This window comes from Lagopus leucura, unplaced genomic scaffold, assembly GCF_019238085.1.
Source record: "Lagopus leucura isolate 7727_CA_CO unplaced genomic scaffold, USGS_WTPT01 Super-Scaffold_100018, whole genome shotgun sequence".
In the NCBI taxonomy this organism is placed as follows: domain Eukaryota; kingdom Metazoa; phylum Chordata; class Aves; order Galliformes; family Phasianidae; genus Lagopus; species Lagopus leucura.
This window is the reverse complement of record NW_024962272.1, coordinates 10,497,091-10,514,273: the sequence shown is the minus strand read 5'-3', so window position 1 is coordinate 10,514,273 and position 17,183 is coordinate 10,497,091. Positions and strand designations below refer to the sequence as shown.

General features: G+C 37.9%; 1 protein-coding gene across 1 annotated transcript; it reads left to right on the top strand.

Moving 5' to 3' along the window:
* The first annotated feature begins 12,920 nt into the window (after positions 1 to 12,920).
* LOC122183427 (palmitoyltransferase ZDHHC1-like) lies at positions 12,921 to 15,239 on the top strand. The gene is given in 4 exon segments (XM_042877323.1): positions 12,921 to 13,068; positions 14,344 to 14,502; positions 14,505 to 14,883; positions 14,885 to 15,239. Coding segments are annotated over 4 exon segments (1,041 nt in total).
* The last annotated feature ends 1,944 nt before the right edge of the window (positions 15,240 to 17,183 follow it).

Below are 17,183 nucleotides of genomic sequence, written 5' to 3'. Positions count from 1 at the left end.
GGGAGGTGCTGGAGTCACTGTCTCTGGCAGTGTTCAAGAGGCTTCTGGATGAGGAGCTATGAGATATGGTTTTGTAGCTTGTGGTAGCAGTGGTAATAGGAGGACGGCTGGACTAGATGATCTTGTAGGTCGTTTCCAACCTTGTGATTCTATGAGTCTATGATTCTATTATTCAGAGACAGACGCTTAAAATTTAAAACTTGAATTATTTTTATTAGATTATATTTATTCCACTGGACAAATTTGCATGTACATTTATTCAAGAGAAATACTGAGATTTCTATCCTGATTTGTAACAAATTCATCTAAAAATTAGAATGAGAAGAGTTTCAAAGTTTTCTGTTGATGACCAGATTGGAATGTTTACTTTTCTTTAGATCATTTGAGCTCCTACCATCAGAAAACCATTGGAATCTGAAGGGTATAAATTAAACTGCAGTGTAGTAAGAACAGAGTATTTTCAGATATCTCTCTTCTACGCTTAGGTGAAGAAAATACAAACAAAAATGTTTTCTCCTTATTGCATACATTTTCTTCAGTTACCCTCTTACAAACTCTCTTCTGTGATTCACACTATTAGAAACTAATTTTCTACTGCTAGTTTGAGAATCCATATAATCCACCCATATCTGTAACTCTATTCTTTCACTGCAATTTTTCTATTTAAAAGAATGGAGAAGATTTATATGGAAACAAAAAGAAAGTATGCAACAGCACCACATGTCATCACTAAAATATGTAAAGCCTAACAGTGATAGAGTAGTTGTGGGGGGGGGGTTTTTGTGGGCTAGTTCGGGAGCGATTTATAGCACCTAGGAAACACACTCAGTATTGTTATAATTTGTGTCTTTTAAAGAAGAGGTGATCTCTTGTTACAGAATCCATTTTACTACTTTCATTTGCATGGAAATATGTAACAAAAACATATAACAGCTTTCAACAATAGTTGGCCCTTTAAGGAAAGACAAGTATTCACACACAATGGAAACAAGTTGTGCAGTAAAGCACAAGTAAATGAAATGTTTTTCTCCACAAGTTCCTCTCACAGGAATGAAAAATCAGAATTGCATGTTTGTGGAAGCCATCACAAACTTATCTGCTAAACATGAACAGCAAAAACTGTTCATATTCCAGTTCTTACAAAGTCACTGCTTTCTTCACTCAGATCTCTCTTGAAAACTGGATCCTCCCATTAGAGCTCTACTAGACAATAAATGTTTGCTATTATTTTGCAAGACTTGCAGAATGCAAGATTTTCCTATGACTTCTGGCTATCTTCTAGAAGACATGATTCCATTCTTATCCTATTCTGCTCAACTACTTTGTCATGTCACTACTCATCACATGTTTTGTTCTTAAACCCTTTTTAGCAAGTCCTGTTTCTTAACTGAGTTTGCTAATACTTGGCTCAATGGAGCAATAAGGAACACCATTCTACAAATAGATAATAAAATATCCTTTACTTATGGAAGAAACAAAACAAACAGTTCTATCTGCAACCCCATTATAGCACAAATAAACAGAGAATACCAAGCTTTAGATATAATGCTCAAACTTTTCAACAGAAACAACAAAACCCACAGAGACTACAGAAAAGATGAATTTCAAATTCTAATAGATACAAATGGACTTTAATTCGTCTCTCCAAAGACCTTCTGACTAACAAAAATCACAGGGGAGAAGATCAGTGTGATAATAGCAAGTCACAGTCATGCGTGTATCTAATATGCTTTTAAACTGAACAACAAATCTGAAATAAACAAACAAAGCAAATTCAGTATTGCAAGAATGACTTTTTTTCCATGTTTTTTTTTTTTGCCTGCTTAGAAATTTCTACCTATCCTGTTTTTCTTTTCCCCTTAAGGAAATTATATTTAATGTCATCCAGACAACTAGAATATATAATGAAGACATACGTTATGCAACAGATTGGGACTTGGCCTGCTGAAGTTAGGAGGAAAACATGTCTTCAGAGGTAAGATACACACCAATAAAACAGAACAATATGATTTTTAGTAATAAAAGATTAGTCAAAATTTTGTCTAAAAACGGCAGTTATTCCAACCTTTGCAGAAGGAAAATGTCCAGAAAAAAAGAAAATTTATATAAAATTTCTCTGAAATCTTAAATTCTCAATCTTCAGAGGATGTTCTGTTAATTTTGAATGATCAGTCCTACTAGCCACGAAGGGTATCACCTAACGTGTGTAGTCTAAATGATGTTGCAAATCCTAGTCATTTTGTAATTGACAGTGTCTTCACTAAAAACACTTGCCACAGATTACTGTGTTGCCTTTGCTTCGGCAACCTCTGATTAATGTCCCATCGTGAAGTGCTCAGACAGCCCCAGCCAAATTACACGCTTTTATGACACCAATGTGGTGAGCGGCAAATGGCACTTATTGCAAGCAACACACTCTTCTTATAGTTATCCCTTATATCACAGTGCTACCAATCACCCTTGCTACGGTTATCTGTGCCCAATAGACGTGTGGCATGTCTTGTCTTTCCATGTCTCATCATGGTTTCTCATGAGTCAAGGAGCCCCCGCAGAGCCTGATGACTGTTACAGCCCCCCTTTCACGTATTCACTAACCACGCAAGGGGCCCACACAGATTACGCCTGGTTGCGCCTGGTGACCTTGACAGCCCCCGCTTTACGTATTTCGTTGACTACATCTCTAACTTGCGTATTTTGTTAACTACATTACTGTCCAGAGATTTCAGTTGTTTATAAAATTAACTGACTCTCTGATGATGATGTGTTTTATTTTGACTGTGAATTACAAATAACTCACAAATAAAGATGATGTTTCTGCAATTTTCTGACTTGTTCTCATGCTCTGTTTCATGAAAAACCCTTCATTAAAAAAAAAAAAAAAAACTTTTAATACATTTCTTTTGGATATTTTGCTGTGAATTCAGAATAATAAAGCTGAATTTACCGAATTCTTTATGCAACAGTCAAATGAAAGAAACAAATGAAAGAAAATAAATAATGCCTGCTTCTATGTAGAAACCACATAGTGACATTAGAGCAAACAAATCTCTGCACCTTCATTGTGAAATAATTACAATTTCTGTAGCTAAGTTTTTTTTTCTAATCATCAGTATTTTACAGATACTGAGGTTGCTTCTGTGTTGCACTGTGACATTACCTGTATTCACTAGGTATATATTTTGAGGAAAAGCTTTTAAAGTCAGTACCTGTTCATTTAAGACAAATCTAATTCTCCAAATATTTACATCCATGTTTAGATTGTTCAAGTGGAAGGAAGTGCTGAACAGGAATGCAAACAGTTCTTATTTTAATCTGACTTCAACGGCTAGTATACTGGAAATATTTTACTTCTTTCTTGGAGGGACATTGATATGGTGTGTAATAATTTGTATCACAAACAACAATAGGATTGGTTTTAAAAATCATTTTCTACAAGGTTGCACAAGGTAAAGGTACAGATGGAAACATAAAACTTAAGACAGTGGAAAATCATGTCCTACTGTGCTTAGGTTCTTGTACTGGAAGTTATGGAATGCTAATAGACAGAAAGAACCACAGAACAAACCAGCCTTTGGTCTGCACAGTGATTTCCCTGCATAGCGAATGGTGTGTTTTCATTTTAGCTGAGTTTCAGATCTTAGTGTAAATATTACCAAATATGTGGTCTGCTGAAAAGCACATGTAAATCAGCAGAAAGACTGAAAATAAATAAAGGGCAGCACATGCTAAGAGGAGGCAGAACTCCTTGCTCTTAACCGACCCAGTCAAAAATTTTCCAATATCTCTTTGATATATTTGTATGTTGATATTACTAATTTTGAGGAATATCTGTGGGTTTTATGTGTCAATAAAAGTAGAAGAAAAATAATCTGACTTCTTTCTCCTTTTAATTGTGTTGTAAAAACCTTATTTTCACTCTGATTCTTAAAAAATTGAAAATTTTACTTACACAATGGTGGATTTAAGTATGTTAAAATTATGTATAGGAAGAATTTTTCATTAGACTGTTTTTTTTTGCAAATTATAAGGCATATAAACATGCTATGAGTGTTGCTACTACTTTTGCTGTATTATTAAGGGTGAAAAAAAAGAAAAAGAAAAAAAAAAGAAAGATAAAGAAAAAAAAAGAAATAATAAGGAAAAGAGAGGGAAAAGAGAGAGAAAGAGAAAAATAAAAATAAAAAATAAAAATAAAAATAAAAGAAAAAGTCAGATATATAGACCTAAAATTTTGTCCTTGGTTTAATATCGGTACAGAGCATGTAAGTGTATTTCAGTGCAGAAGCACACATACATAAGCATCTGTTTCTCCTTTATGCAAGGTACTGTGGATAGAGAACAAAAAGGAAAGCTTTTATCCACAGCCCAAGACATTACTCTATATAAATTTGGTGTATCTGGATGTGTGTTATAAAAATACATCCTATGGATATACTTGTACAAAAAGGGTACAGGGGATAGAACAGCATGAAAAAATATAATGTACTGCTCATGAGCACTGTTTTTGTTTCCCTATCATATACACAAAGAAAATGATGGCAGAGAACAGGAAATGCAATACAAGGGCAGCTCTTCAGTGAAGAGATACCATTCCTACACAGCTAGAAGCATTCTCTCACCTAGCCCTTGTAATGTCAAGCCTAATGCATTCTGGTTTCTGCAATCTACTGGGAAGAACTTTATCCCAGTTTTGTACAATTCCGAGAGTTGCCCTTGCCAGTATTTATAGTAAAAGCAGAAACCTTGGGGCACTCTGAATCACTTCAAGGCTACTTTTTTTCTTTATTTCTAAAGAGATGTAAGCTACATCGTCCAGCACAGACCACATATGAAAGTAATTCAACAATTTTGCTAAGTGACTGCTGGACAATGTGCTGCATCACATGGTAAAAGATTAAAAATAGGATTAAAAATGTCAAACAATAAAGGATGGAACAAGACCTCAAATTAAAGTCTGGTTTTAGAGAACTGAAGAGAGATGGAAAGGTTTTTAACCCTTTATGTTCAAGTTCAGAAAAAGATAATCTTCCGGAGTTCATTTAGTCTGTCATTTGCATGACCTCTCCATTGCTTCTACCAGAAAAAAATCCTCAGAAATTAAAGCTGACTGTATTAGAATATACCTTAAAATTAGATTAGGTTAGATTAGGTTCAGATTAGATCTGTTTTACCAACTCTGGGAGATCTCCTATAGAAACTCTGGTGAAACTATTAAAAAAATAAATAAAAATACAGAGGGATAAAAAAGCATCCAAGAAGTTGGAGCTGGCAGTGCTGCTGTTGCATCTCATGGAAGCTCTATCTGTGTACCCTGACTCACAGCAGACACACTGTGGCTCTGTTGTATACATTAATGTGGAAGTGCAGAACTGAGTAAACGACATACAGTGCAGTAATATAATGCAATATAATGTACTATACTATACAATATCAGAAAAAGTTGCTGAAATGATTAACAGAAGGAAAAAAATCACTCAGAAACTTAAAAACTTTGCTGCAGGTAAAGAATTGCCTAAAATTCTCCTTTCTTCCAGGATCGAAATAATTTCTCTCCTCTAGAAACGTGACCTTCTAAGTTTTAGGTAGACACACTCCCGTTTTCTTCTGCATACAGAAGCTTTGGATAGAATCTGGCAAAAATTGCAGTAAAAGCTTCCTGCATTCATTCCTTCCTGTGGGCTGTAACCTCTGCAAAATACAAGTCTCACAAGATCATCCACCACTGTGTATTTTGTTACAGCAGCGCACAAGTTGTGGCACAAGTAGGAGTAAATAACAGTCGTCTGAAATGGCATTTCTCTGCTGCCCTATAAAAGAAAAAAGTTGAGTTTGCTTGTTTTCAGCCACTAGGCAGAGGTAATGGAAGTGACGAATAAGGACAGAAATGCTGAGGTTCCCACACCTGTGTTCCTTCTGCCCTTCAGTTCTACAAGAGGAACATGTTCCTTATTAGTTTTCATCATCACATCTCATGGTTTCTGAAGATTTATCATCTTCCTTGAGATACACCTAATACTTTTAAAACTAGTTGACAAAGTCTGGTTTGATTTTTGATTTTGATACAAGCTCTGACACGCAAATAAGAGAGCAGATTTCACAAGCAGGCCATTTAAGACTGACACAAGAATTGCTAAAGGAAAAGACCTAGATCTCACATATCATTGAAAATCACTGTCCAAGCCTACCTAATACATTTTATATTTCATGGATTACATAGATTGCTCTCTTTTCTGAAGAAAAAGAGACTCTGAGCTGAGTAGTGAATACTGAAATGTTCTGCTCTGACAAAACTTTCCTAAGCACCTTTCTGCGTACACAAATTTCACGTCATTATGGCTTCTTGGTTTATTGCTATGAATACAATTTTACTTCCATTAGTATGATAAAGTTCATTTTGTTCTGGGAGAGACAGCACAAATCCATTGTGTCTGCCCTGTCATCTGCAGAACTGCTCACTGGAGATCCACAATAGGTAACTGTCCCCAGATACCTCTGTACAACTCTGCTAGCTGAATACAGAGGAAATCAACAAAGTCACCTGTAATAACCAAAAAGAGTATACGATCAGATACAGGAAAAAAATATATGAGCCAGAAGTGTAGCTTGCTTTTTCAGTGAAGAACAAGTAAATTTAAATTGGAATCCTTTTGGAAAAACAGATTCAGAGATTATTATCTTTACAGTCATTCATTGGAGATGAATTATATTTGAGCATGGATGAGGAGAACAGCTTTGGGAAAACAGACGTATTTCTATATTCTTTACTCCAATGTACTAAGCTCTAGTAGCCAGCACACTCAGCTATCTGGAGTATTAGAAGATGAACACAACATTTGCCTATATCTTCTTTGCTCAGCTTTTTGATGGAGAACGTTGCACAGATAATAATCTGTCCCTCTTGTTTTCACTTCCCTAGTGATTTTTTTCCACTCTTTACTTTGTGCAAGGCGGAGAAGATAAGGAGAAAAAAAAATGATAAAAAACTGCTTCTCACAGAAGTCTCAAAAATGATCTTTAAGGTGAACCCTCAATTCCCAGAGGATTGACTTTGGCGTCTCTACTAGCTTCAATGTAAGACGTTCAGAAAACAGCAAAGTGATGAGAAAACTCACAAGCCTGCTGGAGCACCTCTAGAGGCAAGCTCTGCCCCACCTGAAGTCTCAGATGCCCCTCAGTTAGGTAGTAGACATGTGTTTAGACTACACTGAGTTCTCTAGATATCAAGAATCTTTCTGTTAAAATGCTTTTTCTACTTCCATGACTCCATGTTAAAAAGTATTTTACTCCCATGTCAATAATATTCCATTCCCCGAATCCTAAATTTGCTGGGCCCATTAAATTTAACACAAATAATTGTACTTCAAGGCTCTGTGTTTCTGTAGTGTCAAAGGCACCTAATGATTTCACAGCTTAAAGGATTTCATAGTAGTTAATGTCAGTACAATCATTCACAGGAATTCTAGAGTATGTTTTAACTTCCAGAGAAGTGTAGGTTTCAATAGCCAGTACCTTGAGAGAGATGGAGGTGGATACAACACAGGTGTTGCCCGTATAGTGGAGAATACCAGAGAGAGGAGGAGATGCACTGAGAAAACACAAGAACAATACTGAACATCCCCACAATCCAACAAAATCAAAGAGAAACACATATTTCTTCATAACGCAACCTTCCCACTGAGAGCCCTCCTTCTAGGTCTGCCTAACGATGATTGGGACCTACTATATTGATTCACCTGTGCTTACTGTATCCATATCTAGATAACCTATTTTTTATTTTCTCCTCTTCAGCTCTTCCCACACAAACTTAAAGTTTCTCAGGAAGCACTGATATGTGCAAGGTCACTTATCCCCTTCATATTTTCCCTGCGTGAGCTGGAATAACACAATCTATGAACTACTCTCCTGTCCAGTATTTTCAACAGACTGAAGCTTATATCTTCAGCTGGTTCATCTCATTCATTGTCACTGCATTTCTGCTGTTGTATTATCTTTTATTCGTGGACCATGTCCTCACATATGTTCCATTATTTATATATACTATGTAAGTGTGTGTGTTCATGTAATATATGTGAACATATACATTGTATATATATAAATAAAAACATGTGCACATGTATGGGCATGTACACAGCATGCATAAAATCTTAGAGCCACACTATAGGCAGTGTTTTATCCAGAGAACGTTGTAACAGAGTGGAGGGAGGGAAGTAGTCTTCCTTTTTGCTCCTGTCATAGGACAAACAAGACTGTGACTGACTGCAATACAGGACACAGTCTTTGCTTCCCTCTGTATTTTGCCAAACTTTATTTCACTAGAGGGGCAATCACAGGAAGAAGTGCTGGAGTCTGTTGCAGGATAAAATAATAAAATATGTTTTTATGGCACTGCACATTGCCCATCTCCTCAGCGTGTTTCAAAGGTAGCATTATTCAAGGTGATATAATTCTTATTTCACTGGCATCTGCCAGTGATCCCTGGGAGTTCCACTTTCCTGTTGGGATGTTCTCTTACACTGTGCACATGAACCAGAACAGCCCACTGTTGATGGAAGCTCAGTGTGGCCACACACAGATGATCCAAGCAACAGCCTTCTTCAGGCTGCACAGCTCTACAGTTGTGCTAACTTCCTGCTCAGGAGCAGGCTGATTTCCTGAGGTCTATGAATGCATACCCTTCTTCCTAAAATGAAACATTTGGGGATTGGACTAGGTGACATTTTGAGGTCCATTCTAATCCCTACTGTTTTGTGATTTTGTGATTTTCACATTCCCTTGCTTCAAAAATATATTTGGAAAATGAATTGATTTCTATCAAGTTAGATACATAAATAATTTGTGTCTCAGGAAAGTTTCAAAAAGTGGATTTTTCTATTAAAAAGCATATAAATCATATTAAGAAGAATTTTATTTTTTTTTTTTAAATCCTAAAGAAATTGAAAATTTCAGCACTTTGAAACTTCTTAAGAAAATGTAGTATTATTTATGTAGTACTTTATAGATTTGTCAGTGGGCACTGCTGGCAAAAAAAGATGGATGGTTTTGGCCTGACACATCTGTAACCTTGATTTAGAACTTTGTTTAAATATTATCAAATTATAAGCCACATTAGGATTCATTAGGATTCAAGCTGAAAATGTATTATCCATAAACTGTGTCTGAAAAACCCCAGTTTTTCATTCACAAGAAATCTACCTAAATACTATGTCTTTACATCACATAACTAGATATTTTTATTGACTAACAAGCTTTTATGTTGGGGAAAACAAACTACTTTATTGATTTCCAACAGCATTTCCTCATAACTAAAATCACAGCATGGTTGTGTTTCATTCAATACAATGAGATTTAAAAATTCATTTATTTGGTAGAATTGAATAACAAACTACTTGAATAATTTTTCTTACTGCATTAGGTGATGTTAGTAGTATTTATTAGACAGGTTTCATCTTCACGTGAAAACAATATTTTTTAAAAAATGAGCTACAAATAAAATCTGAATTTGCATCTACCTACCAATATAACAACTGAATCTCCATCATAGCTCTTCCATCATAACCTCAGAAATTCATTTCACAGACACTCAGTAGTTCCACTCCCAGGTTCCAGGCAGTGCTGAAGAACTTAGTGGTACAAAGCCACTCATTATACACAGTCATGGTATTTACTTTAGTAAAGACACAACTTGAATGAAATGTAATAGCTTCTGATGCAGAGATCAAGCTGTATTTGATGTAACTTTGTATTTTGTTTCCGCATTTGTATTTAAGTGCTGTCACCTCTGATGCACAGCATCTGGGCAGATTTTTTCAAAATCAGCAAATGCCCTGCACGAAGCTCATAAAAATTTTTTCCTAATTGCATAATACTTTAAAATTATTTTTCTCAGACAGCCATAAATTTTTGGATGTGTTGTTTGTCTTTAAAAGTTAATCTAACCTCAAGATACAACCATGACTTTGTATTAGTGCTATTGTACAAGCATCAAATGGAGGAGGGTAATTTTGAAACTACCATCATCCTCTAATCATCCATTTCTTTGCCTTATCTTTCCTATGTTTCCATTTTTTTCTTGCAAGACATTATTATAACATTGCTTTAACATTATTTTTCTTTAAATTAGTGACATGTTAGCTTATTTCAATTTAAATTACTTTTAATAAAGGCTTATATATTGAAAAGAGTAAGTCTAGTAAGGAAATTTCAGAAAATTCCAAGAGACACTGCATACTTGGCTAATGTTTGAATGAATTTTTAATGAAAATAAATGATAAGCAGAGAAAATCTTTCTTTAAACAGTTGCCTTTTTATCCTGAAGATGACAAGCCAGACATTTCTGGTTCTGTACAGCAGGTCCCTAGAAGTCCCTGCTGTTTTTCCAAAAGGTAAAGAGAATTTGTAGGGTTCAAATGCAGCCTACATTTCAATTTCAAATGTGATCTTTTGTATGTGACCGATATTTACTGATATGAGCAAAGATGACGTTCTCTAACCCAGTGCTGACTAGAGTACAAAGAGACATGTTAGAACACTCTGCAAGTTGCAAGTGCTATGAAATATTCATTGGACACTTCAAGGGTTGTTTTCTTTTTTTCCACATGAAAGTGCTTTGCTTGTTGTAGCTGATCTTTTCCAGAGCTCACAGAAAAGTATTTGCCAACACCACCTTTCCCTTCTCTAGTGCTACTAATTGAAATGAAACAAAATCATTTGCACTGTGTTAATTGTTAACTCATGATATTTAATTGCGTCACAATTTTTTGCACACAGGTACACCTTTGCCTGATTAAGGAACCATAGATTAGACACCAGATGTCTGACAGAATCACATCTTATTACTAATTAATAATAGACAAGATAAGTCATTAAATAGACCACAAAGCCCATCTTTTTCATGCATACCTAACTGTAAGATGTATGTGTCAGATCTTTATGAACCAGCTACTTTGTTGGCAGTTGAATCTGATTAGACTTTCCTTCTCAGACTTTTTTTTTAATCCCAAAACACTGAGAAATCAAATTGCTATTATTCAACTGAAAAACTGGCAAACCAGTGTAGCTATATGAACAATGAGATATAAGTGCTGCTTTTTTAAAAACCCTGTTTTTGTACTTTCCAAAGATTTCTCTAAATAATTTCAATTCACAAAAATCACATGGAATTAAAACTACGTAAACTTCATTTTTTATTCTGAACTTAGGAATTAAAGAATGCATGTAAATAAATAGTCATGATAACTCATACAGAACTCACAGACTCATTGATCTACTTTATTTGCATAGAGTGCATTTAAGACTGGGGCATAGTCAGCAGTGGGATTTTTCTGAGAGTTATATCTACAAATCAAACCAGTGACTTTATTTGTAAAAACGATTTTACCATCTGAATTAAATGTCAGTTGAAAAGTAGCATTTGCAAAAGTGAAGCTGGAAGAGAAAACTCTGATTCCACCAATAAAATTTAAGTGAAATCCATCCAGAAGTCTGAATACAAAAAAAAAAAAAAAAAATCATAATCTCATCCAAGCGTCTTTAGTATATGTAATAGCCTGTCTTTTGTTTCAAGACTTATCAACTCCTTTCAAAACTAATAATCTGTCTCCTAAGTCCTCATGCTTTTTATAAATTCAGCTAATATTATTCTAAATAAAATACTCTTTTTCACATTATTTCAAATACAATAGCCTCCACACACAAAAGAAGCATTAATGTCACTAGTAAAAACACTTCACTGTCTTTTGGATTTACTTCCTCTTCTATTTAAGGTTGTCGGGAGATCCAGCTAGACTGTTATGAGGTGAAAACCCATAATACTTTGACAGTGCAATTAGTGAAAGTACTGCTTAAAAAATCACGATGGAAAGTTTCAGGATTTCATGTTTTTTTTTTTTAAAGGGCTCACTTTCATGAGAATTCCCTGTGCAGGGAGAAGAGTCCAAATCTGGGAAGTAAATTATTAGAATGGAGCATTCCAAACAGATTTAGTTGCATAAATTCTTTTCCCCTAATGACTAAGTGAAAATTGCAAGTGTATCTGTTTGACTGTTTCCACAAAATGATATGTCTAGAATGGGCAGTATCTTGCAAGAATTATCTTGTTTGTGCCTGCATTTCCTTTCTACATTTCTCATACTTTCTTATTCAGGCATGGAAAGATTGTAGAAATTCTTGTTTGTTCACACTGAATTTCACAATAGTCTTATTTACTGTTGCATGCCTTTCAGAGTCCTTTTATTTCCCATGACTACGAGTGGATTTTAGTGTGAGAGGCAACTGAGTATAAATAACAATGTATTTCAAGTTTGTAAGATGACTTTTTCTTCACTGAGACGTCTATAAAGTGAGATGAAGCATTTCTGTATTAACTCAATTTTAGGAACAGAAAATAAAGGTGAAAAGGTGACATTTTTGGTCAGAATCTGGCTAAAGAGATAATACTGACCATTCACAAATAAGATATTAGGAATCATTTGTACTTTAAGAACAGACATGTACTGTTCAGTACATTTGCAAATGGTCTTGGAAAGACAATAATGATACTAAGCATTCCAGGCAGGTAAGGACAAGGGCTTCCTACTCACTGCTGGAGAGAATCTTGAGTAACATAGAAGATTAAATTAAATGCAATAAATGTGAAGTGAGCAATACAGGATATAAAGTATGTATGTATGAAATAAGTTTGGAATTAGGTTATTAGTAATTTTCAAAAAAGACGGTTTTTTGAAAATGCTGACTCAATCATTAAAAGACTACTAGGTACCTTGGAGTCATTAAGAAAATGCAGAGAGTATAAGTGTAAAATATTATTAGCATCTCCATAAATCTGTGTTGTAGTAGTAACTCTGTGTGATGCCAGCAGTTCTGTTTCCCTGTACTGAAGATGTATAGTAGAAAGGGAAAAGTAGTGCAGAAAATTAACAAAGATGGTCAAAGTTATCACAGAAGATATGCATGAAGTGGTTTATACATATGGACAGTGCAATCAGCACTGGGAGAGGAATGACAGGACTGGAAGCACACAGTCGAGACATAACAAATATTATCCGTACATAATCATAGAACCACAGATTTGTAAGACTTGGAAAGGACCTCCAGAGATCATCGAGTCCAATCCCTCTACAAAAGCAGGCTCGCTACAACAGGTTGCACATGTAGGCATCCAAACATGTCTTGAATACCTCCAGAGGAGACTCCACAACCTCTCTAGGCAGCCTGTTCCAGTGCTAAATCACCCTTACTGTGAAGACGTTCTTTCACATATTGGTGTGGAACTTCCTGTGCTCCAATTTATGCCCATCTCTGCTTGTCCTGTCCCCACAGACCACTGAAAAGAGGTTGGCCATGTCCCTTTGTCTCCCAGACTGAAGATATTTGTAAACACTAATAAAATCCCCTCTCGGTCTTCTTTTCTCACGGCTGAACAGACCCATTTCACTCAGACTTTCCTCATAGGAGAGATGCTCCAGGCCCTTTAAAGTCTTTGTGGTCCTCTGCTGGACTCTTTCCAAGAGATCCTTGTCTTTTTTTATACTGGGGAGCCCAGAACTGGATACAGTACTCCAAGAGAGGCTTGACCTGCTGGCCATGCTCTTTTTAATGCACCCGAGGATACCATTGGCCTTCTTGGCCACCAGGGCACACTGATGGCTCATGGCCAACCTGTCATTCACCAGAACCCCTGGGTCCTTTTCTGCAGAGCTTCTCTTCAGAAGGTCATTCCCCAAACTGTACTGATAAAGGCAGTTAGTTATTCCTTCCCAGGTACAAGACTCTACACTTGGCTTTTGGTAAACCTCATCTGGTTTCTTACAGCCTAGCTCTCCAGCCTCACTTGGTCCTGCTGAATGGCAAGACAGCTTTCTGGCGTGTCAACCACTCCTCCCAGTTTTGTAACATTGACATATTTGTTGAGGGTGGACACTATCCCCTCATCAAGATAATAAATGAAGATATTGAACAAGATTAGAGTTAGCACAACCCCTGGGAAATACTGCTAACCACAGGTCTCCAACTGGGCTCTGCATCACTGATGACAATTCTCAACCCACCTCACCATCCACTCATCTATCCTACACTTTCTCAGCTTTGTTATTAGGATGTCATGGAAGAGAATATCAAAAGCCTTGCTGAAGTTGAGGTAGATATTATCCACTGCTCTGCCCCATCTACCCAGCCAGTGATGCCACTACAGAAGGCTACAAGGTTGATACGTTCAAATCTAACTCAAATAGGTATATCCAGTAGGTGAGATGCAGAAATGTTGTGAACATTTTAAATGTCCTGGGCTTCAGATAGTCATCAAGCAAGATCTCAGTAGAAAAATCCTTCAAAAAACGTCAGGATAAGATCTGTCTTGTCTGGTGACTGTAAGCCTGCCAGGCCACCTCTTGACCTTTCACATCTATCTTATGTGGAACAAACTGACTACATATGAGTACATCCTGCAGCAGCATGCCCATGAAGAAGCCAAAGAAGCAGACAAGCAGCTGGATCCTTGTCTCTCTCAGGTCAGGAAGAGGACTTACTTTCAGCTAACCCTGGCCATACATACCCTGGTGTTCAGGTAGAGGACTTCTCAGCAGTCAATTCAGAAAAATGCTTTTCAAAGCTCTACGTCCACACCAATGAAGCTGTTCCTGAACGCAGCTCCTCCCCTGACCTCCCATATCTTCACTTTGTGGCCTCTTTGCAGATACATAAAAAAAGGACAAAGAAGATGCTAAGGACTTCTTTCTCAGTGATGGAGAACAGATCTAAACCACACACTGGAAACTGGGCTTCTTTTCCAGGTCCCCAGTCAGCTCACACAACTGATGTCACCTCCTCCTCCCACAGCCCTCTCAGCCCTCTCCTCCTGGTGCTCACCATTCTCCCAGCTGACTATCACTGCTGAGTCCATGGATGAGATTCCTGTGGCTCAGACTCACCTCGGCAACACAGCCCTTCACAGCCCTTATAAGAACAGCTCAAGTTGTCCTCGGCGCTGTCCTGTGTCCACACCTAATCCCAAATATTGCAAAGAGAAAAGTTTGCATTCTGGACACAAGGTGAAAAGGAAAAGCTGCCAGCAAGACAGACATGTGGAGCAAAATCTGGAACTCGGAGAAGCTCATGTCTGTCAGCCCCAGCCTGATGGGAGCACATCTGAGCCACAGCACAGAAAATGCACCAGCAAACAGCATCTGGGCAGGCATGACCCATGCTTAAAGGATATAAGGAAAAACACCACAATGCCTGAGTGACCATCCTTCCAAAGCCACAGACTTGCTTCACAGACTTGTGAAGCAAGATGTTATTTTTCTGTTTCTATTCAAAGCTTTTCACTCAACAGCAACTCATTTTGTGGTGACAGCAGCATCCCTGTGTGTGATATTGTCCAACTTCCAGCACACTTATCTGGGAGGCAGCAAAAGCCCTGCTGCATCATATCCTTCTGCATTTCACTCATCTCTCAGGACAAGGGGAAATGGCTTTAAGTAGCATCAGGGTAAGTTTAGGTTGGATATCAGCAAAGTTATTTACAAAAAGGGTTGTTAAACACTGGAATAGGCTCCCTGGGGAGATGGTTGAGTCACCGTCCCTGGATGTGTTTAAAAACTGTTTGGATGTGGTGCTTAGGGACATGATTTAGCAGAAGGTTGTTAGGGTAGTATGGTTAGGTTGTGGTTGGACTTAATGATCCTTAAGGTCTTCTCCAATCTGAGTGATTCCATGATTCTATGAAATTCCTTCCTAGCATCCAGGCAACTGTGGGGGCTTAAAAGCAATTGGTAGCTAAGCTCTCACTCTCTCCTCAGCAAAACAGGAGGAGAAAACACAGTGGAAAAAAATAATGGACTGAGATAAGGAGATAAGGGAGATCACTCCTCAATTACTGTCATGGAGAGAACAGCCTCAGCACATGGGAGATGTAACTTATTTACTATTGATAATAGCTTAGAGCAGTGAAAACTAAAGGCAAAGTAAATCATATTTCCCCCTCAACTCTCTTCTGTCTCATCTTCACTCTACTCTCCATTGTGGCCATCCCTACCATAGGACACTGTCCTTCCCCATCTGGTCCTATATGGGCTTTCCACAGGCTGCCTCCTTCAGGCACCATGGGCTCCTCCATGTCTGCATGCAGAGATTTGCTCCACAGCAGCTTCCCCTGCGCTACAGGGAGATGCTGCTCTGTGCTTGGAGCTCCTCTATCTCCTCTGCTGACCTTGGGAATGGTTCTCTCACTGTTCCTCACTCCCACCTGCTATTGCACAGCATTTTTCCCTCTCAGAGGCACAACCTAGAGGCACACCCAGCATCACTCATGGCTCAGCTCTGGCAGCAGAAGATTCATTTTGGACCAGCTGGAGCTGGCTCTGATCTGACATGTGGCAGCTGCTGGACCCTTCACACAGAAGTCACCTTGAAGTCCCAGTGCCAAAAACCTCACCACATAAACCTAGTTAAGAGTACACATAGAAAGTTTATACTGCAGATGTGTTCTGTTAATATATACACTTTCTAGCAACAAAGGCAGACCAGAGGCTCAGTATGGTTATACCTGAGGTGTTAAGCATTCATGACGAAAGAAGAATCAAAGAAGAAACAAAGATAAAGAAGAACCAAAGAAGAAACAAAGATAAAGAAGAACCAAAGAAAAGAAGAACCAAAGATAATTCTCATCCTATACTTGTTGCAGCAGGGAATGGCCACTGAGGACAAGGAGAGGGCTGAGGTCCTCAATGCCTTCTTTACATCTGCCTTTAATAGCCAAATCAGTTATCATCTGGGCTTTTTATGCCCTGATCTGGAATTAGGGGACGCTGCTCAGAATATGCCCCCAGCAATTCCGGTGGAGATGGTCGGAGAGCTCCTCCTCTGTCTGGACTGTGACAAGTCCATGGGACTGGATGGGCTGCACCCTCGGGTGCTGAGGGAGCTGGCGGGGGTAATTGCCAAGCTCCTCTCAGCCATCTATCAGCGTTCCTGGTTAACTGGTGAGGTCCCAGAGGATTGGAGGCTTGCTGATGTGACTCCCATCTTCAAGAAGAGCCATAAGGAGGATTTGGGGAACTACAGGCCTGTTAGCCTGACCTCGGTACCAGCGAAAGTAATGGAGCAAATCATCTTGGATGAGATTGCACAGCATGTGCGTGGTGTCCAGGGGATCAGGCCCAGCCAGCACGGGTTCATGAAAGGCAGAT